Source organism: Pelobates fuscus, chromosome 10 (genome assembly GCF_036172605.1).
Source record: "Pelobates fuscus isolate aPelFus1 chromosome 10, aPelFus1.pri, whole genome shotgun sequence".
Classification (NCBI taxonomy): Eukaryota; Metazoa; Chordata; class Amphibia; order Anura; family Pelobatidae; genus Pelobates; species Pelobates fuscus.
The window spans coordinates 53,154,827-53,178,622 of record NC_086326.1 but is presented as its reverse complement, the minus strand read 5'-3'; the positions used below and the strand labels follow the sequence as shown (position 1 = coordinate 53,178,622).

At 41.1% G+C, this 23,796-nt stretch overlaps 1 protein-coding gene across 1 annotated transcript in view; it reads right to left on the bottom strand.

Annotated features, from left to right (window-relative positions):
* Positions 1–23,796, bottom strand: part of UROS (uroporphyrinogen III synthase) — a 101,422-nt gene that overhangs the window by 51,278 nt on the left and 26,348 nt on the right. Inside the window, exon 5 of the mRNA XM_063435077.1 lies at positions 5,675–5,749. Within this exon, the coding sequence (XP_063291147.1) occupies positions 5,675–5,749 (75 nt within the window). The remainder of the gene's footprint in view (positions 1–5,674; positions 5,750–23,796) is intronic.

Sequence of the window (23,796 nt, the reverse complement as noted above, 5' to 3'; positions counted from 1 at the left end):
TTGCTGTTTAGGTGTCAGGGTACCTGAAGTCTCTACCTCCGAGAGAGGTAGAGACTTAGACGTTCATCCGTCCGGACGCCATGTTTCCTCTGTTCCTCGCGGTCGACCCGGTCACACAAACGCCGGCCGCGAGGGAGTCTCTTCCTTTTGTAGCATGGTGCCCGGAGGCCGACGTCATCACGCCAATCCGGAACGACCTGTCACTCAGTCCGAGACAGACTAATCAGGTTTCGTCGGAGGCGTGTCTATCCTCTCTAGCCAGGGTATTTAAACATAGTTCGCCCTGTTGCTCATTGCCCTGTCGTGGTTCTAGCCTGTCTAGTCACACAGTGCTCTGGTGTTTCTCAGTTATCCTTTTGGTTTCGACCCGGCTTGTTTCCTTACTCTGTTTACCTCCGTTATCCTTGACCCGGCTTGTTCCTCGCTTACCTGTCTTCTCGTTCCCTCGACCTCGGCTTGTCTCTGACCATTCTCTATACTCTCTGTACGTTAGCCCGGCCATTCTAAGGACCGGTATACGTACCCTGTACCTGTTTGTACTTTGCGTGTTGGATCCCTGTCCCGATCCTGACATTACGACAGGGCCAATGGATCCTGCAGGTACAAACAGTCAGGTTGGTTCCTCTGATTCCAGGTTTGACGCCATGGAACACAGAATGGACCAAATGGCCTTAGCACTACAGGCTTTGTTGTCTCGTGCTAATAATCCTCCAGAGGAGACGCGTCCTACTCCTATTTCCTCTGTAGGTTCAGGCCTAGAGGTAGCTACTGTAGGTGCCTCTTCCCGTGTTACTCCACCTGTACGTTATGGTGGGTCACCTGAGAAGTGTCGTGGTTTTTTAAACCAGATCAGCATTCACTTTGAATTGCAACCTCGCTCCTATCCTACCGATAGGGCAAAGGTTGGGTTTATTATCACCTTACTCATTGAGAAAGCTCTGAGATGGGCTAACCCATTATGGGAGAACGATAACCCGTTGGTATACAATTATACTGCCTTTGTAGCTGCTTTTAGAAGAACTTTTGACCCCCCTGGTAGAAAGGTCAATGCAGCCAGATTACTGTTGCGCCTGAGACAGGAGAACCGAACATTAGTGGATTATGCACTAGAGTTCAGGTCTCTGGCGTCAGAAGTTAAGTGGAATGAACAGGCTTATATGGATGTATTCTTGAACGGGTTATCAGATGTTATCCTTGACGAAATTGCTACTAGGGAGCTACCAGAGAATTTAGAGGACTTAATTTCGTTCATTTCTCGTATTGATGAACGTATAAGAGAAAGACAGAACACTCGAGAGAGGAACCTAAGACCTGCCTTTAAATTAGCACCCGCATTTCTAAGTCCTGAGTCCAATACCTCACTGATTCCTGAACCTATGCAGATAGGCAATACTCATCTCTCAGAAGAGGAGAGACTGTACAGGAGAAGGGAGGGATTGTGTATGTATTGTGGAGTCAGAGGTCATTTACGCCTGAATTGTCCTGTTCGCTCGGGAAACGCCCGCACCTAAGTTTCTCTAGAGGACAGGCCTTGGGTGTTTCTATTTTGTCCTCTACGCATAATTACAAAGATCACAGGCTTTTACTACCAGTTTCTTTAACATGGAAGAAGGAAGTACTTAAGACCGTGGCATTGATAGATTCCGGCGCTGCTGAGAATTTTATCGATCAAGCCTTTGCCACTAAGCACACTATTCCTTCCCAGTTAAGAGAGACCCCCTTGGCCGTTGAGGCCATTGATGGTAGACCACTACTCGAGCCTGTTATTACTCATGAGACTATATCCATGAGCCTGTCTGTTGGTATCTTACACGAGGAGAGTATATCTCTTATGCTTATTTCGTCCCCTTCCGTTCCCATAGTCCTGGGGTATCCATGGTTAAAGAGACATAACCCTACTATCGATTGGGAGTTAGGGGAGATACTCTCGTGGGGTCAGGGTTGTCAGGAGAGGTGTTTACAGAAGGTATCCCCTTTGGCTGTAATTTACACACCTGACACTACTACCCAGCCTAAAGAGAGACAGATACCTCCTTTGTACATGGACTTAAAGGCAGTATTCGATAAAAAGAACGCTGATACTCTACCTCCACACAGGTCCTTTGATTGTAAAATTAACCTATTACCTGGTACCATGCCTCCTAGGGGCAATGTATACCCTCTATCCACTAAAGAGAATGCTGTTTTAGAGGAGTATATTCAGGAGAATTTAGACAAGGGATTTATCAGGAGATCCTCATCTCCTGCCGGGGCTGGGTTCTTTTTTGTTAAGAAGAAGGATGGGTCACTCAGACCTTGTATCGATTATCGAGGGTTGAATAAAATAACCATCAGGAATGCCTATCCTATCCCCTTGATTACAGAACTCTTTGATCGGTTAAAGGGCTCTAAGATTTTCACCAAGTTGGACCTCAGAGGGGCGTACAACTTGGTGAGAATTCAGCAAGGCCATGAGTGGAAGACAGCGTTTAATACCCGCTATGGTCATTATGAGTATACGGTCATGCCTTTTGGTCTCTGTAACGCACCTGCAGTTTTCCAAGATTTGATTAACGAAGTTCTTAGGGAATTTCAACATGATTGTGTTATTGTCTACCTGGATGACATACTCATACACTCTAAAGAGATTGAGACCCACCATCGACAAGTCAGACAGGTATTACACAAACTTTTACAACATGGTTTGTACTGTAAACTTGAGAAATGCAGTTTTGACCAGACCCAGATAGACTTTCTTGGATACGTGATTTCTGGGGAGGGCTTTAAGATGGATCCTGACAAACTCCAGTCTATTTTAGATTGGCCATTGCCTCAGGGACTCAAAGCTATTCAGAGATTTATTGGCTTCTCTAATTATTATAGACGCTTCATTAAGGGCTACTCGTCTATTATTGCGCCCATCACCAATATGACCAAACAAGGGGCGGATACTAAGACATGGTCTACTGATGCTCTAGCTGCTTTCAAGAGTCTCAAAGAACTTTTTGCTTCTGCTCCAATACTAGTCCATCCGGATACGACCTTACCGTTCCTGCTCGAGGTCGATGCCTCTGAGACAGGAGTTGGGGCGGTTCTGTCACAAAGATTGGGGGTAGATAAACCATTGCACCCATGTGGTTTTTTTTCTAGGAAACTTTCGGGCCCTGAGAGCAGATATGACATCGGCGACAGAGAACTCTTAGCAGTCATTAAAGCCTTAAAGGAATGGAGACATTTATTAGAGGGAACCTTACACCCTATTACTATCCTGACGGACCACAAGAACTTGTCCTACATTGGGGAGGCTAAGCGCCTGTCCTCTAGGCAGGCTCGTTGGTCCTTATTCCTGACTCACTTCAACTATGTGCTGACTTATAGACCTGGTTCAAAAAATTCTAAAGCCGATGCCTTATCTCGCCAGTATGAACCTTCTACTGTACCTGAGCCGGTTCTTTCCTCTATAGTTCCGAAATGCAATATTGTTGCTAATACGAATCTCAGGATTCATTCTCCGTTACTGGCCGAGATCGTTAAGCTACAACATTTAGCACCTAGACAGACTCCTGTGGGTCGACATTTCGTTCCTCCTGCTCTTCAACTGGAACTGTTGCAGTGTTTCCATAACAGCAAGATGGCGGGACATCCTGGTATTCGCAAGACTTTTGCGTTGATCTCTAAGGATTTCTGGTGGCCTGCTTTACGTAGGGATACTAAAGATTTCATCGCTGCATGTGAGGTTTGTACTAAGACCAAACAACCTCATACGCTTCCTTGTGGATTCCTGCACCCCTTAGAAGTTCCAGAGAAGCCGTGGTCCTGCTTGGCCATGGACTTTATTGTCGATCTACCTATCTCTAAAAAACAGACTGTTATCCTCACCGTGGTTGACAGATTCACTAAGATGGCACACTTCATTCCTCTGCCTAAACTTCCATCTTCTCCCGAATTGGCCGAGATATTCGCTAGGGAGATTTTTCGCCTACATGGGATACCCTCTCAAATTGTGTCTGACAGAGGTTCCCAATTTATTTCCCGTTTTTGGAGGTCCTTCTGTTCGCAACTTGGTATCAAATTGAACTTTTCTTCTGCCTATCACCCTCAGTCTAATGGAGCTGCTGAACGTACCAACCAGAAAATTGAACAATATTTGCGATGTTTTGTTTCCGAACACCAGGATGATTGGGTCGGTTTGATTCCTTGGGCAGAGTTTGCACACAACAATCTCGTTTGCGATTCTACTCATTCAAGCCCCTTCTTCATGAATTATGGCTTTCACCCGTCTATTCTTCCTTCGGCTTCTCCTTCCCAGGGGGTGCCGTCGGTTGATGTTCATGTTGCTAATTTGAGGAAGTTGTGGGATCAAACTCGGCAAATCCTTACGCACAATTCTATGCTGGTTAAGAAACATGCTGATAAACGTAGAAGGGCGGCTCCGCTCTTTGTTCCGGGTGATAGGGTATGGTTGAGCACGAGGAACATCCGTTTAAAGGTGCCCTCCATGAAGTTCGCTCCCCGTTATATTGGACCTTACAGGGTGTTGTCTCGTATCAATCCAGTTGCGTATCGTCTAGCTCTTCCTGATACCTTACGCATCCCTAACTCGTTTCATGTGTCGTTGCTGAAACCTCTTATTTGTAACAGGTTCTCCTCCACAACAGCCCCTCCTTGTCCTGTTCAGGTGGAGGGTCAGGAGGAGTATGAGGTTAACTCTATTATTGATTCTCGTATCTCCCGGGGGAAAGTACAATATCTGGTCGATTGGAAGGGATACGGTCCTGAGGAGAGGAGTTGGGTACCTCAGGAGGATGTTCATGCTCCTCGTCTCCGCAGGGCGTATCACTCTCGCTTTCCATCTCGTCCCGGTTCTTTCCGCCCGGTGGGCGTATCTGAGGGGGGGGGTACTGTCAGGGTACCTGAAGTCTCTACCTCCGAGAGAGGTAGAGACTTAGACGTTCATCCGTCCGGACGCCATGTTTCCTCTGTTCCTCGCGGTCGACCCGGTCACACAAACGCCGGCCGCGAGGGAGTCTCTTCCTTTTGTAGCATGGTGCCCGGAGGCCGACGTCATCACGCCAATCCGGAACGACCTGTCACTCAGTCCGAGACAGACTAATCAGGTTTCGTCGGAGGCGTGTCTATCCTCTCTAGCCAGGGTATTTAAACATAGTTCGCCCTGTTGCTCATTGCCCTGTCGTGGTTCTAGCCTGTCTAGTCACACAGTGCTCTGGTGTTTCTCAGTTATCCTTTTGGTTTCGACCCGGCTTGTTTCCTTACTCTGTTTACCTCCGTTATCCTTGACCCGGCTTGTTCCTCGCTTACCTGTCTTCTCGTTCCCTCGACCTCGGCTTGTCTCTGACCATTCTCTATACTCTCTGTACGTTAGCCCGGCCATTCTAAGGACCGGTATACGTACCCTGTACCTGTTTGTACTTTGCGTGTTGGATCCCTGTCCCGATCCTGACATTAGGACATTTTCATCATGTCCCATCACATTCCATCTGCCCCCCATACATTGCCTGGTACCATACTGAAGTTGTGTAGTGGACTACAATGTTTTGAGGAATCGAAGTAGACAAAACATGAAACCTTTTTTTAATATTCTGGCCACTGTGCATTACTACAAAACCAATCAGCATTTTATAAATGCTACAAACAATGGCCAAGGACTGATGTCTGCAGTGACCCAAATACGTACCAAGAGCAGCTGTAGCTTTTCCGACCACATAGACTGGTTTTGAATTCCATTTGTCTTTCAGACAATGCTCCCACACTGAAAAGAAAATTAGAATATAAAATATACTAATTGACATAATCCACCAACAAATATTATTACAATAAATACATTTTTTTAAATTACCTAATAACTTTATTTTAAACAGTGTTACATATTTGTAAAACTGAACCTAAATCTGTATAGATGTTTCAATGTACAGGGAGTGCAGAATTATTAGGCAAGTTGTATTTTTGAGGATTAATTTTATTATTGAACAACAACCATGTTCTCAATGAACCCAAAAAACTCATTAATATCAAAGCTGAATATTTTTGGAAGTAGTTTTTAGTTTGTTTTTAGTTATAGCTATTTTAGGGGGATATCTGTGTGTGCAGGTGACTATTACTGTGCATAATTATTAGGCAACTTAACAAAAAAACAAATATATACCCATTTCAATTATTTATTTTTACCAGTGAAACCAATATAACATCTCAACATTCACAAATATACATTTCTGACATTCAAAAACATAACAAAAACAAATCAGTGACCAATATAGCCACCTTTCTTTGCAAGGACACTCAAAAGCCTGCCATCCATGGATTCTGTCAGTGTTTTGATCTGTTCACCATCAACATTGCGCGCAGCAGCAACCACAGCCTCCCAGACACTGTTCAGAGAGGTGTACTGTTTTCCCTCCTTGTAAATCTCACATTTGATGATGGGCCACAGGTTCTCAATGGGGTTCAGATCAGGTGAACAAGGAGGCCATGTCATTAGATTTTCTTCTTTTATACCCTTTCTTGCCAGCCACGCTGTGGAGTACTTGGACGCGTGTGATGGAGCATTGTCCTGCATGAAAATCATGTTTTTCTTGAAGGATGCATACTTCCTCCTGTACCACTGCTTGAAGAAGGTGTCTTCCAGAAACTGGCAGTAGGACTGGGAGTTGAGGTAGACTCCATCCTCAACCCGAAAAGGCCCCACAAGCTCATCTTTGATGATACCAGCCCAAACCAGTACTCCACCTCCACCTTGCTGGCATCTGAGTCGGACTGGAGCTCTCTGCCCTTTACCAATCCAGCCACGGGCCCATCAAGACTCACTCTCATTTCATCAGTCCATAAAACCTTAGAAAAATCAGTCTTGAGATATTTCTTGGCCCAGTCTTGACGTTTCAGCTTGTGTGTCTTGTTCAGTGGTGGTCGTCTTTCAGCCTTTCTTACCTTGGCCATGTCTCTGAGTATTGCACACCTTGTGCTTTTGGGCACTCCAGTGATGTTGCAGCTCTGAAATGTGGCCAAACTAGTGGCAAGTGGCATCTTGGCAGCTGCACGCTTGACTTTTCTCAGTTCATGGGCAGTTATTTTGCGCCTTGGTTTCTCCACACGCTTCTTGTGACCCTGTTGACTATTTTGAATGAAACGCTTGATTGTTCGATGATCCCGCTTCAGAAGCTTTGCAATTTTAAGAGTGCTGCATCCCTCTGCAAGATATCTCACTATTTTTGACTTTTCTGAGCCTGTCAAGTCCTTCTTTTGACCCATTTTGCCAAAGGAAAGGAAGTTGCCTAATAATTATGCACACCTGATATAGGGTGTTGATGTCATTAGACCACACCCCTTCTCATTACAGAGATGCACATCACCTAATATGCTTAATTGGTAGTAGGCTTTCGAGCCTATACAGCTTGGAGTAAGACAACATGCATAAAGAGGATGATGTGGTCAAAATACTCATTTGCTTAATAATTCTGCACTCCCTGTATAAATCAATAAAGCAGAAACGATTGTGGATTTCTGGGGTGACATGCCTGTTAATCGATTTTTTGATATACAAATGATGGGTGGAGTCTTTTTTGGCTTAAAGGAACACAACCATGTATTCCTGACCCTATAGTACTAAACCACCATTAAAGTGAAAAAGCCCCCCTCAGATCCCTTAAAAGCAATTAAAACTCACGTTATATCCAGCGCCGCGCGAGTCCGCCGGGGAGCTCCGCCCCCTTGGTGACACCAGAATTGCAGATTTTTAGCCAATCTTATGTTTTTCCATGGGAAAAGCATGGGATTGGCTAAAATTGCCAATGGGGTGGGGCAAAACGCTGTTTTGGCCAATCAGCACCTCCTCTTAGAGATGCATTGAATCAATGCATCTCTATGAGGAAAATTCAGTGTCCCCATGCAGAACATGGAGACGCTAAACGGCAGAGCTGCCTACTGTGAGGACTGAGCCAGGAAGCACCTCCAGTGGCCATCTGAGGAGTGGCCACTTGGAGGTGCCCCTAGGGGCAATGTAAACACTGCCTTTTCTCTGTAGTTGTTCTGGTGACTATAGTGCCCCTTTAACCCCTTAAGGACCAAACTTCTGGAATAAAAGGGAATCATGACATTTCACACATGTGTCATGTGTCCTTAAGGGGTTAAATTAGCGCGACCAGCGGACACCATTCATCTTTCTGATCCCTGATAAATGTGCCAGGTGGCTAAGAAATGCAGGTCAGACCTTTCGGGCCTGATGGGGGGGCTTTTAATTAGTTAGTCAAGAGTTCAATTGAGCCTCAGCCGATAGTGTCCCAGCTGGTCTCTTCAGCCCAATCCCTGTCTGGGGAGCCGTTTCTCCTGATATGCTTTTGTCTAGGTTTCTTAGCGAATAGGGCAGATGTGGGTTAGTGATTTGTGTGTTCTTGCGGTGCTTGAGCTACTTAAGCAATCTCCAGTGTTCTAATACTTTTGATTAGCATGCCCATAACTCTGATGTAAATCACAAGATCGACTGAGCAGACATTGGAGTTTTACTCCTATGACCCTCAGACATTTAGCAACTGTAATAAAGAATTTTAGTCAGCAAAACAATTGTTAAAGGGACACTATAGTCACCAGAACAACTACAGCTTAAAGGGACTTCAGACCCGTGCGGCGCTGGAAATAAGGTGAGTTTTAGACTTTTATAGCAGGGCAAGCCACATAAATGGTGGGTTAAACACTATAGGGTCAGGAATACATGTTTGTGCTCCTGACCCTATAGTGATCCTTTAATGTAAACACTGTCCTTTCAGAGAAAGGGAAAGCATTGAAATAGTCAATTCTGATGATCTCAGCCAAAGAGGTGGATTGGGAGTGAAGCCAGTGCCAGCAGACCCAGGTTGGGTCTGGAATAGAGGTAAGAAAACAATTTATTTAAAGAGTGCAAGGGGGAGCCAGGGACCTAAATTGTGTTAACACTATGGGGTCAGGAATACACGTTTGTATTCCTGACCCTATAGTGCTCCTTTAACCTAAATTGGCTACACTGTAGGGCGCATTATATTCTGCTACATTGTCTGTTTTAACATTAACATTGTAGCTCCACCTTTTGCTAATTCATAGCTCCTTCTCTATTTTTGATGTTGACTTAACTTCTCTCTCTTCACTTATTCATATCATATAAAAATGAAAAATGATCTTGCACTCCATATATAAATTAACTTGCCCGGTGCTCGTCAAGCCAAATGCATTGAAGATACTCCAGATAGCACTCTTGGGACTTGTCAAATAATAAAACTTAGCTTTTAATTAGCTTTCCATAAAACATGATGTTTTATGGAAAGCAAATTAAAAGCTAAGTTTTATTTTTTTGACAAGTCCTGAGAGTGCTATCTGGAGTATATTCTATTCATATCATATAGGCATTTGGTCTTCATGGTAAAGATCTATTTCGGAACAGTTTATATTAACAAGAGCCATATAATTCTGGCTAATATTTACAGGCTTTTCATATGCTTGCTAAAATCATACATATAATTAATTCACATGATATAGATCTAGCCTGGAGCTTTACAGATTTATATTCTAGGCCAACACCTGTTTGTTCAATAGGCTCTTTTAAATTTTTCATCTCTGCTAATGTATATAATTTAAAGGGACTCCTTGACAGTCTCATCCAATCCTATGGGAAAGCATTGGGATTGGCTTATATTCCCACTTCTGATGATGTCAGCCAAGCAGGCAGATCAGGGGCAGAGCCAGCAGCAGACTTGACTAAAAGTAAGATTGTGCTATATTTAGGAAGGTAATGGGAAGCCAGTGGGGGTAGATAGATGGTGGTTTGAACACTATAGGGTCAGGACTACATGTTTGTGTTCCTGAACCATTAGTGTTACTTTAACTTCTGCTATCTTTCACTATTAAATTTAACTTTTTTGTTGTGCAGTATTTTTTTTCTATTTAAATAAATGTTGCATAAAGTTATTGTTATTTGCTCTGTTCTTTTTATTTTAAATGGAGGCAATCCCTCTTGGTGTCACCTTGAGGGTACACTTTTTGTAAATATCAGTGACATTTAAAATTTATAGGGGTTACCCCCGTGTAAGATTTTGCCTGGATTACTTCATTTAGCCCCATTTAAGGGCTTCTTTATAATAGATATTGTTAATTTTGTTGCAGATTTCTGAATGTACCCACTTATGTTAGGAAACAAATACTAATCTAACTTTACTGCTTTGCCATAAACAATGTATTTCCTAGATCTAACCACAATAATCTATATAGACACACACTACAACCCTAAGCCTTCTCATTTCATATTGCAAGCCTTCATATTTGTCTCTATAAATAAGCTCTGAAGATCCTCAGCCACAAACAGAGACTGTATCTGGTAGAGGGAAGGCATATTATAAGATTACCTTGCAAGCACAGAAGAGTATATAATAAAAACAATGGAAACCAATAAATATATTTTATGAGACTAGATTATTGAAGCCATGAATTAGATTAGAAAACTGCATCAAGCCATTTAAAAAAAAAACAAAAAAACAAGATTTGTATTTGTATACAGCCATAAAATGTATTCCCATACTAGTAATCAAATCTGATGTTACTGTGTGCATTCACATGTTATATACTGAACCAAATGTCGGCAAAGTATAGAACAGTGTGTATCCTTTCGACAAACTGTTAGAGACGGAACATGCGAGTCCTTAAAAGGATAATATCCAACCCATGAATTGCAGACTAACCTTCTCTGATCTTGGATGAGTGGCCGTTTACAATGCCTTCCAGATCTTAATCAGTAAGACAGACACTCCAAGCAAGATCTGACCCATTCATTTTTATGCATTAGTGCATACGTGCTGAAATTTCTTTTAAATATTCAGGTGTTGAAGCTTCTGCAACAATCTCTGCCCAGACAAGGAAGTGACTCAGCCAATGAAGATGCTCTCCTACCTTTATAAAATATTGATGAGCCTATTTCACAAGTCCATGCACTGTAGTAATTTTAGCAAAAACAGGGATATTTGAGAGTTGCCGTTGATTTCAAAAAAGTATTTCAACAGGAGTTACTCTACTGGTTTTCTCTAAACATCTTACCCTTCCTGTCTCTCTTGTCGCTCACTTCTTTATTTTGTTTAAAAACAATATGGCATTGTAATTCAGGAAACCCGCGTACTTCTTCAATGACTTGTTACTAAAGCCTCACTTTTATCTTCTTATGCAAAAACCTCAATAAACAATTGCGCTATATGCAATGCATTGACATGATTTGATGCTTGGCACATCATTTAAAGTAGAAAGGGAGTGCACCATTTAAGATGGGGAAATAATAATATTATTACTACCTTAAATTTGAAGACTTGAAATGCAGGGCAATGTATTTTTACTGAAAAACCTTGCTGAAATAGATAAAAGGTATGCCTGACATTAGAGCAAATATATTGTACCTACCTACAGGGAGTGCAGAATTATTAGGCAAATTAGTATTTTGACCACATCATCCTCTTTATGCATGTTGTCTTACTCCAAGCTGTATAGGCTCGAAAGCCTACTACCAATTGAGCATATTAGGTGATGTGCATCTCTGTAATGAGAAGGGGTGTGGTCTAATGACATCAACACCCTATATCAGGTGTGCATAATTATTAGGCAACTTCCTTTCCTTTGGCAAAATGGGTCAAAAGAAGGACTTGACAGGCTCAGAAAAGTCAAAAATAGTGAGATATCTTGCAGAGGGATGCAGCACTCTTAAAATTGCAAAGCTTCTGAAGCGTGATCATCGAACAATCAAGCGTTTCATTCAAAATAGTCAACAGGGTCGCAAGAAGCGTGTGGAGAAACCAAGGCGCAAAATAACTGCCCATGAACTGAGAAAAGTCAAGCGTGCAGCTGCCAAGATGCCACTTGCCACCAGTTTGGCCATATTTCAGAGCTGCAACATCACTGGAGTGCCCAAAAGCACAAGGTGTGCAATACTCAGAGACATGGCCAAGGTAAGAAAGGCTGAAAGACGACCACCACTGAACAAGACACACAAGCTGAAACGTCAAGACTGGGCCAAGAAATATCTCAAGACTGATTTTTCTAAGGTTTTATGGACTGATGAAATGAGAGTGAGTCTTGATGGGCCAGATGGATGGGCCCGTGGCTGGATTGGTAAAGGGCAGAGAGCTCCAGTCCGACTCAGACGCCAGCAAGGTGGAGGTGGAGTACTGGTTTGGGCTGGTATCATCAAAGATGAGCTTGTGGGGGCTTTTCGGGTTGAGGATGGAGTCAAGCTCAACTCCCAGTCCTACTGCCAGTTTCTGGAAGACACCTTCTTCAAGCAGTGGTACAGGAAGAAGTCTGCATCCTTCAAGAAAAACATGATTTTCATGCAGGACAATGCTCCATCACACGCGTCCAAGTACTCCACAGCGTGGCTGGCAAGAAAGGGTATAAAAGAAGAAAATCTAATGACATGGCCTCCTTGTTCACCTGATCTGAACCCCATTGAGAACCTGTGGTCCATCATCAAATGTGAGATTTACAAGGAGGGAAAACAGTACACCTCTCTGAACAGTGTCTGGGAGGCTGTGGTTGCTGCTGCACGCAATGTTGATGGTGAACAGATCAAAACACTGACAGAATCCATGGATGGCAGGCTTTTGAGTGTCCTTGCAAAGAAAGGTGGCTATATTGGTCACTGATTTGTTTTTGTTTTGTTTTTGAATGTCAGAAATGTATATTTGTGAATGTTGAGATGTTATATTGGTTTCACTGGTAAAAATAAATAATTGAAATGGGTATATATTTGTTTTTTGTTAAGTTGCCTAATAATTATGCACAGTAATAGTCACCTGCACACACAGATATCTCCCTAAAATAGCTATAACTAAAAACAAACTAAAAACTACTTCAAAAAATATTCAGCTTTGATATTAATGAGTTTTTTGGGTTCATTGAGAACATGGTTGTTGTTCAATAATAAAATTAATCCTCAAAAATACAACTTGCCTAATAATTCTGCACTCCCTGTATTAGCTCACATATTTCTAATCTTGAATTGTATTAATTTTCTACTTCATCTTTTAAGCAACACAATACTTGTATTTTTATCAACGCATTTTTACTGTACGGAGAAAAACTTGGAATTGCAGTTTGTTTCATTATTTAACTTAACTCTATTTTTTTTTTAATATCCTGTACTGTAATATTTTACTAGTATCCATGGATCGTTAAGGATACTAATCAGGTTATTTTTCAGCAGCAGATCAATACAGAATACAATGATGTAATTTACTCTAATCACTGCAGATCAATGCTTACGGGTGCAACCTCCCTATCTCATTGTTTAAACTGTATTGGTGCTTTTCAAACAATAGCTTATCCCAGTAATTGGCGAAAGTATCATTTTCAGATTGCTATAAAGGTAACCTAACATTAAAGGGACACTATAGGCACCCAGATCACTTAATCTCATTGAAGTGGGTTGGGTGCAGTATCACTGTCCCCCTTAGTCCTGCAATATAAATCATTGCAGTTTTTTTCCGAAAAACTGTAGTTCCTGGAGTTACATGGAGTTTGACTCAGTGAAACAAGGCTTGATGTCCTCACACTCTGCATGAGGACATCCACTGTCAGGGAAAACCCCATAGGAATGCATTGAGGCAATGCATAAGGTCTCCCCATTGGATAATGTTAGAGCAGTGCCGAAGGACCTCAGGGCTGGAATCAGGTAAGTGAATAAAGGGTTATTTAACTCTTTACAACATGGGTATAAGGGGCCACTGGGATTGAGGAATACGTTAGTGTTAGGAATACAAAGATGTATTTCGAAAACTAAAGTCTTTAAGAGATCCATAGCAGAGTCTTAAAAACTACTAAACAATTTAAAAAAAGGGACACTGCACATAACAAAGCTTCAAGAACTCATTCGTTAGACCCTCATGCGGAAATACACACAATATACATATCCTATATACCCTTGCCATCATTTTCTTATTTAAGTAAATTAGACTCAAAAAAACATGGTTATTCACTAAAACACAAGTTTAGCTAATTAAATCCAAAATGTCAAAAGTGCCCTTTTGCCTTTTCTAGATTTAATTTGATGAAATCTGGCATTTAGTATTTAGCACTGTAAAGTGTGAATTGCTGGGAATTCCAAGTGAATTTCCCAATTTTAGGTCAGCTATTTTCATTCACTTTTAATTCTGGACAATTTAAACTTTTAGAAAATAATCCTGTATAGAGTTGCTTCTAAATGAGATCTCTCTATTTACTGTGTGGTTTGAGCAGCTGGCATAATATTTGTAAAGCAGATTCATTTTATTCTGCTACATGAGCAATCAAGTATTGAGGTTATATATCTGCCATAATTTATTGTGGTTCAGTCCTACTTTCTGCTCTCAAACTGTATGTCTGACTCTGTATTTTGACCCTGCATTCAAATGCAACACTGCACACAAAAAGAAAAGGATTGCAAGAGTGCAATACTTAATTGAACTAAATGGTGCATTAAAAAATTAAAAAAGGGTGCTTTCAAACAATGTGCCGATATACAGGCACTATTTATACTGCTCAGTTGAGTGGTGTACAGAACACACCAAAAAATCTGTGATGTGTACACGTTCACTTCACTGGTATAGTGTCCAGGAGGTATCAATAGCTATAGATCTAACTTAAAGGAACACTATAGGGTTAGGAACACAAACATGTATTCCTGACCCTATAATGTTAAAAACACAGTATAAATATAGTAAAATCTTACCTTTATTCCAGTGTGGTGCTGCTGCTGCTATCTCTACCCCTGATCTGACTCCATGACTGACATCATCATAGGAAAGCAATAGATAGGCTGAGAATCAATGCATCTCTATGAGGAAAGTTCAGTGGCTCCATGCAGAGGGTGGAAAAACTGAATCTCAGTCCTGCCCACTGTGCAGCACTGCCACAAAAGCACTTCTAGTAGCCATCTGAGGAGTGGCCACTGGAGGTGTCTCTAGGGAGCAATGTAAACACTGCCTTTTCTCTGAAAATACAGTGTTTACTGCAAAAACCCTGCAGGGACTGACTATACTTACCAGAACAACTACATTAAGCTGTAGTTGTTCTAGTGACTATAGTGTCCCTTTAACTTGGAAATCCATCCTATGGGTGTTTTCTGCAGTACAAGGCTACAAAGGGCCCTGGAATGAGGCATCTATGAAAATTAGAGGTGCAAAACCAAGGGAGTTCATCTGGACTTATGGAACCATCGAGCAGAGGGACTGCTGGTGCATTGGAGATATTTGGAGTGTTCTGTACACCACACTACTGAGCTGTATTAATGGTGCCTATATATTGGCACATCATTTATGTTTTGGATGTTAAAGCAGTTCTGTCAGGAGGGAATTGGTGCCCCCCTCCCCCTTTTTTGATCTCGTGCGTGTTGACATTTTGTCAAGGACGAATACCCACACATGCAAATTATGGAGCCCTTTCCCTATACACAAAGACATATTACTTGGCCTTAGGGTGGCCAGACTTAACATAGATAGGCGTATAGAAAAAGGTAGAGCATAGTCAGACAGGCCAAGGTCAGGGGAGCAGACAGCAGGATAATAGTAGAACAAAGCCAAGTGTCAAGGATACCAGAGTAACGGATAAACCAGATACAAAGCCAAGGGTCAAGGATACCAGAGTAAGTAATAAACTAGATACAAAGCCAAGGGTCAAGGATAACTGACTAACGAATAAACCAGATACAAAGCCAAAGGTCAATGATACCAGAGTAACGGATAAACTAGATACAAAGCCAAGGGTCAAGGATACCAGAGTAAGGGATAAACCGGATACAAAGCCAAGGGTCAAGGATACCAGAGTAACGGATAAACTAGATACAAAGCCAAGGATCAAGGATACCAGAGTAAGTAATAAACTAGATACAAAGCCAAGTGTCAAGGATAACTGACTAATGAATAAACCAGATACAAAGCCAAGGGTCAAGGATACCAGAGTAACGGATAAACTAGATACAAAGCCAAGGGTCAAGGATACCAGAGTAAGGGATAAACCGGATACAAAGCCAAGGGTCAAGGATACCAGAGTAACGGATTAACTAGATACAAAGCCAAGGGTCAAGGATACCAGAGTAATGGATAAACGAGATACAAAGCCAAAGTCAGAAACGTCAGAACTACAGTAATGCACTCTCAGGCTACAAAGGCCACTACAAGGCAAGGAAGTAATGTCAAAGGGAGGTATACATAGGTCTAGGTGTGTGCCAATAGGCTAGGAAACAAATTAGGTTAATTAGGGAACAAGTATAAATGGAGTGCATTTATTGGGCTACTTTCCCTTTAGGGAACCAAGAAAAAGGAGCAAAAGTAAGGAGCACGCCCCCTAGCGGTTATTGGTGTGTGTGAATATGAGCACACGTGCATGCAAACGCGATGATGGTAAAAAACATGGGGGATGCCGCAGGACAGGAGATCCAGCACCTGCAGAGATGGTGGGATCACAGCGGCATGAGTCGAGAAAAGTTATGACACATTCACACTTGACGTACATGCCCAGGTAGCTCGGGGAAAGACTGAGGACAGATTGCGATGGGCAGGTGAGTATTGTTGGAAAATGGGACTTGACAAATCAAATCAAGTGGAGCCTGCCTTAAGGGACACCATAAGCCTCAAAACAACTTTAGCTTAATTGAGTGGTTTTGATGTATATATCATGTCCCTGCAGTCTCACTGCTCAATTTTCTGCCATTTAGGAGTTAATTCACTTTGTTTATGCAATCCTAGCCACATCTCCCTGGATGTGATCTACACAATCTCCCTGCAAATTTCCTGTTAAGGGAGATCTAATGTTTTAAAATACACTACAGTCAACCAGAGCACTTCATCTCTTTGAAGTGGTCTGGATACAGTATCCCTGTCCTCTTTAGCCCTGCAATGTAAAACATAGCAGTTTTAGAGAAAATGCAATATTTACATTGCAGTGCTAAGACTACCAGACAGCCACTGGGGCAGGCCTAAGGGCGCACGACACTTACCACGCATGTGCATTAGGTCACCCATATCAGCTGGCAAAGGCAGAGGAGGAGTGTGACCCAGCGACCTGAATCGACATCAGCACTGGACTCAGGTAAGTGTATGAAAGGGGTGCATACACTTTCATGGATGGGGGAGTGCAGAGGGAAACTTTAGTGCAGGGGTGCCCAAAAGGTAGACCTCCAGATGTTGTAGAACTACAGCTTCCATGATGCTTTGTCATTTAAAAGCTATGCAAATCATCACGGGAGTTGTAGTTTTACAACATCTAGGAATCTTCCTTTTGAGCATCCCTGCTTTAGTATTTGGAAGTGTTCCTTTAAACTTCCTTTATTGCACATTCTGTTTAATTTAGAATATCTTATACCCTGATCTAATAGCCTGTGTATGATTAAAGTTCAATTACAAGAGCACTATTAAAAACAAAACAAAACAAAACAAAAAAGTATAAAGTAAACATACTGGACTGATTTAAAATGAAACAATTTTTATGTTGGCTATGTGAGGCAGATATATGAGCACTGAGACTGAATGGCATAATCTATAATCTAAAACTGCTTTGTTAAGCTAATGTTGATTTGTGTTTATAGTATTTCTTGCCTTAGTACTACTAAAAGTTAATATTTTAAATGTATTTCCATTACTGCTGCCTCTCAGGTTTTAGTGGGTGTTACACTTGCTGTAGGTCATGCCTCTCTTACATATCCCTGTCTGGGTAGCACAGACTTTCTTCCCATAACAGGTTAAAAGTCCCCAACACTGCATGTTGGCTTTGTGTGAATATCTGTTCTTTCTCTCTATTCTCAGATTCCCTGTCCAAAGCTGCTTCAATATCTTATTCTGGCTATTTCTCTCCTCTCTTCATACTACTGCTGGTGCTGCTCTCACACAGAGCCTCCCCTCCTCTTTACTTCCCCTTGCAGGCATTGTTTTCCCATAGGCTAAATTCAAGATAGAAAGATGGTCAGAGGAGGACTGTGCTTATCTCTAGCAAAGACTAAACTGATTGAGAGGAGGGGCAAAGGGCAAGGTTTTTACCTCTCATTTTAAAGAAATCTAGACATTTGCTAGCAATTCTGCATTTAGGATTAAGTTGTATTTGCCATGTACCCTTTAATTGTTAAAATAACAAAACCCCATAAAAGGAGAATGACTGCCAGGGGAGCATATCTGCAAGCTGCATGAGTCAGTCTCTCCCTCATATTTGTTTTATACATTTCATATTAAAAACAATTTGTGTACATTTCTTTCTACAAAAATTACACTTTATCTTAATTATCTAAGGTCATATGTTGCAATTTTATTTAGTAAATTCTATCCTCGCCAGTGAGAAAAAAATAAAATAAAAAGTAAAAATAAAAAGTTGACTAAAATTGCCAGAAGCTAATTTTGTGCGCAGTTCTAATAACCCAGTACAACCTATTAGTAATGATTAAAGATTTCACGGAGTGTGATTTTTCGGCTTAAAATCAAAGGCCTAATTAAAAACGTAAATGAGACTGCTATATTAATTTTCTAAGGAGGTTAATTTACAATAATTTCTTGAGTGGGACACTGTAATTGAAAACAAAATACTGTTATATTTATTTAATGAGTATTTGACATCATAGGCTTATTGAAAATGTCATTGCATGTCCACATCACAAAACCTTTCTCGACAATCCTACGGAACGCTGGTGTTCTGCTTTAGGTTTTGGCGTTTATAGTTGCTGCAATTTTGAAGAAATGCTTAATGCTATTCCCATCATAAAGGCATGTGGAAAGTCAATTAAATTCAGTGTGATGGAAATAACGATAACTCACAAAGATTTATATGTTGTTTTGTACACTGCTAGTTTGTAATTAAAAAAGCTACATAAACACATTAAACAAAAAAAACAAATGACAGTGGGCAAAAAAATTATACAACTGTGACTTTAAATAATTAAAGGGGCATCCTAAGTACCAACATCACTATAGCTCATTGTGCCACACAAAAAAGCACAGAAACTAGAGCCTGGTTCATAAACTCCTTTTCTATCTGCGAGCGCATAGAATATATTTTTTAGCATAGCAATTTACAGTATATCTTGGAAGCCTTCACTTATCCTCTCCAAACTCCCACAACAACCAAACCAAGGGAGCCCCCTGTTTTACATGGCCTGCCCCTGAAAAGGGAGACACAACCTTGGATCTGGGGAAGCATTCTAGCCCACACGTTGGGTTGGCTGCCAAGCAATGGTTTGCTGTAAAAACAAAATTGAAACATTATCCATATTAGGTGGCAGTGTAGAAGGGCCTGGGTGGTTGTGGCCTGTCAGGCAACAACATTTAAAAGCCCAAAACAGACTGAGTAGGTTGCACACTCATTCCGTACTATAAGAATAGTTTCCTAGTGTTTTGCATATAATATAATTATATTTATATTTCTCTGGATTCTGACCTCTGGCTTGACCTGAAAACAATTTTGGATTGCCCTTTTGTAGCTTGACTGTGGGCTCTCTCTTGTTCGTACCCTAGGCTCCTATCTCCCCAACCTGACAACATCTCATCCACAAAATTGTCTCTCTGTTTCCTGCTTGGAAACCATTTGACCCAAACATGCATATGAAGAGCTTGAATGTCACCTGAACCGACACAGGGGACTTTAGAACGCAGATGGTTATCCATGGTCCGATAAACGGGAGTTGGCATTTGTGACAAACGTACAGCATTCTAGTATTTATAAAAAAAACACAAACAAAACGTGTGGTTTTGTTTTTTCATGTACAAACCAACTGTTCTGTTTTCATGCACTTACACACATACATGAAACTTACAGTTAAAGTTTGTTTCTCTTCTCATATACCAACTATATACCAACTGAAAAATCTGAATGGAGGGGAGAAAACAAAATAAAACAAAGAAAAGTAACAAAAAGACATGTATTTATCATTTAAGGTCTACCAAAAACCAGAAAAATTCATATCACAGTATGATTGATCTTGTAATCAATCTTAATGTGGAAAGAACTCAAAATTGAAAATAGACCAACCCATATAGTAATATGGAAGAGTGAAGTGGTAAGAAAGGCTTCAGGTAATTGCCACTTCAGGTATAGGCTTTGTGCCAGCAGGAACAAAAGAGGGAAACCATCTACACCCGGAGTGATCTATCCAGAAATGGCACAGGTAGTTGCAGGTGGTATTAGCAATCCAAGCTTCTTAACGCGTGGGCATGGGCCACCTTCAACAACACAGTATTGGGTTCCACTATTAGGAATCTAGAAATGGTTTTGTCACAGATAAGTCCAGTGGCATGGCTTAATGAACTCCTCCATTGCCAGGTAGCCCATGAAAAGTTGTGATAAAAGTCTTTACTCTCAAAAGCATAGGAGGTCGAACTCCTAAAAGTCTTCATGATGGCAGATTTATCTCCCATACGGGACAACTGGATGATTACATCACATGAACCCTTTAGTGTCACTCATGGTGAGATGGATACTTTAATAAGCCAATTAACTGGAACAGTAGCAGTAGATTTGTGTGACATCATGGTGATGAAGTTGGAAGGTCTCCCACACTAATGCTATCAGGGTTTGACTTTCGTGGTATTTGAATATGATACTAAAAGCTGCCTCCAAGGCTGCCATTCTAGTCTGCAATGTTTCACATGTTTTCTGAAGGTTAGACAGAGAGATAGTTGTGCATATACGATATTGATTTAAGTACTCACATCATTTCCAATGGTCATGTTGCAGCCTACAAGTCAATGTAGGTTGTCCAAAACCATTCCCACATCTGTACCTCAGTCGCCCATAAAAGATATTTAATTTATCCTTTGCATCTTCCTCATCTAAGAATGCATGATAAAGGCAAGAGGGAGAGAAGTAATCTGTTGTGTCAAGCATGTGACATCCTCAGAAGGTGAGGATTCTTCAGGGGATGTAATCGCCAGCTAAGCAGCAGGCTTCATGCCTGGGGCCATTTAGTTCCCCATATCTTGGGATACCACAGCCAGTAAAGTCCAGGTGCTAAGATAACCTCCCCACAGTGGCAAGGAACGGTAAGAGGTAAAAGTGGCCAAATTGGCAAATAAAATGGGCAATATCGGCCATATTGCGTACTGTAAGCTGGAGATCTCTAGTGGCATGACCTATCATTGCAAGAACTACCATAGCCTCCTCCCCCCAATATTTCCTTATCTTACAAATTGTGACCAGTTCAGTAAACCATAATTATAATTTAAAATCATTTTGCAAAAATGCAAAGAAGGGCCACAACAATGTTGGACTGTCTCACTACTAAAACATAAAATTAAAGTCTAAAAACAGTTTAATATATACACTTTGGCTAAGAGAATGGAGATGGTACGTGTCCCTGTGATTCTACACACACACACAAACACACATTTGTAATCTTCTACTAACAAAGTATTGGAAACCAAACACAGATACAAAATGTTGTAGGAGGTCTTTATACGGTTTATGAATCTCAGTCTTGATAAGAGAGGAGGGAGGTTAAGGAACTATAAAATTAGAGTTTATCAATCTGTTAAAGTAGTAATGGTTGATTTTGTCACTTGTCTCTCTTTGCCTTGATCTTCAGCCAGTAATCCACATCACAGACTAGGTTTTTTACGATGCCCAGCCAGTCATCTGGTGTGCCAAAGGCTAGCCATCACTGCTTTTGGGACATATGCATATACATTATTAAATTAAACTTAATTTGTTGATCACAACAAGTATTGCAGTACCATGGTTACAGTGTTCAACTGATCAGACAATCCCACCTGGAATTACTCTGTGCGGGGGACTTATTAACATTAATCGGTAGGGTGAACATCACATACAGGAAATTTTGGCACTGGCAGATTTTAATTTGCTTGAACAACAAACAAAGCCCTTGGGCTATTTAGGAACAAACTCTATTCACAGTTGTCAAGGACGACGGACTTCATTTCAATTCTGAAGAGAACAAAGGAACTGGGCTGTTAATGAAATTGAGAATCAGAAGCCATGGTCGAACATACTGTACTTAAAGAGCATTGAATTGACAGGTCCAATTAGATAAACTGTATTTCCTAAGCAAATGCTTAATGCAAAGAAGCGAAAACCTGACAGCGAGAACATGTTTTTCACGCGATCTCACATATAATGCAATTTAATAATAGAAAAACTGTATGGTTGCTATACCTGGAACAGCTAAACTGATTCAAAGCACCTGCAGAAGCATCACTGACAAACAAACATAGATGAATAATAAGTATTGATTGGGGGAAAAGGACATTATAATGAGAGACTGACCTCCTGAAGTTCAACCTATACCATTATTACCCCATATGCAACAGGAAGAGAGGACCAACATTGATGGCCTGTACTGGACAGTGTCAACCCAATTGTTTTCTTCTTTGAACCCCCCTACCTCATAAAGCAAATTTGGCATTTTTGTTAAATTTTCATCTTTCTCAATTATTGCTTCAGCACATATGATATACTAGTTTTAAAGGGCAAAAAAAACGACTTTAATTTGATATCAATATATATAAATTCTCATTTATGGTTTAGTTTTTTTTTTTCAAAATTCACAGACTTGGCAATAATAACATGTAGATAATTAGTGCAGCTTAAAAAAAAAAGCAATTCAAAATAAATTAAATGTATTTTCCTGATTTGCAGAGCACATCATATGTTTAGGACTTCCGTTTTTTTGGTCGCTACAGGTCACAAAATACAAGTATCAATGTAGAACGATTTTAGAAATTGGTATGCTTATCTTTTAAATTTAATAGTCATCACAGAAAACAACATTTCTACACAAACGTATATTGTATAAAGTAGACATCACAGGCTTTTTACGTGCAATGGTGAGGTTCCTAGGATTCTTCAGGGGACATGATCGCCATCTAAGTAGCAGGCTTTGGGCCTGGGGCTGTTTTATTCCCAATATATTGGGATCCCACAGTCAGTGAAATCCAGCTTTTAAGATAACCTCCCCACAGTGGCAAGGAACGGTTAGAGGTAAAAATGGCTGAATTGGCGTAAGAAATGGGAAATATTGGCCATATTGAAAGTTGTAAGCCAGAGATCTCTAGTGGCATTATCTGTCAGTGCCAGGCAGGGCCGCCATCAGAAATGTTGGGGCCCCTAACTCAGCTCAGGGTCTGGGCCCCGCCTCCAAATACCGCCCACAGGAATACACAAAACACACACACTGATACAAAAGGACACAGATACATACCAACAGACACACATACTGAAACAGACATACACGCATACAGGCATACATACTGACACACACAGGCATACATAGTGACAGACAGACATACTAACATACATACAGACACACCTGCATGAGGACATAAAGACACATACATACATACATACATATACACACACACACACACACACACACACATATACATACAGACAGTGACATCCATACACGCATACATTAATAATGGCATACAGACATACATTAATAATGGCATACAGACATACATTAATAATGGCATACAGACATACATTCAGACTGACATGCATGCATATATACAGACATACATGTATACACACGTTCAGACAGACAGACAGACATACAGACATACATCCATACAGACATACATCCATACAGACATGCATAGTCAGACAGACAGACAGACATACATACATACAGACATACATAGACATACATGCAGACAGACAGACATACATAAAGACATACATGCATACAGACATACACACACACACACCTCTTCACCGGCGCGCGCTCCTCCCCCGTGGAGTGAGCTGGGAGGAAGTGACCACTTTTTTAAAGGGGCCCGGTCGCGCTATACCACGGCCACAGCGCTGACCGGGCCCCTGAAGATATAGGGCCCATAG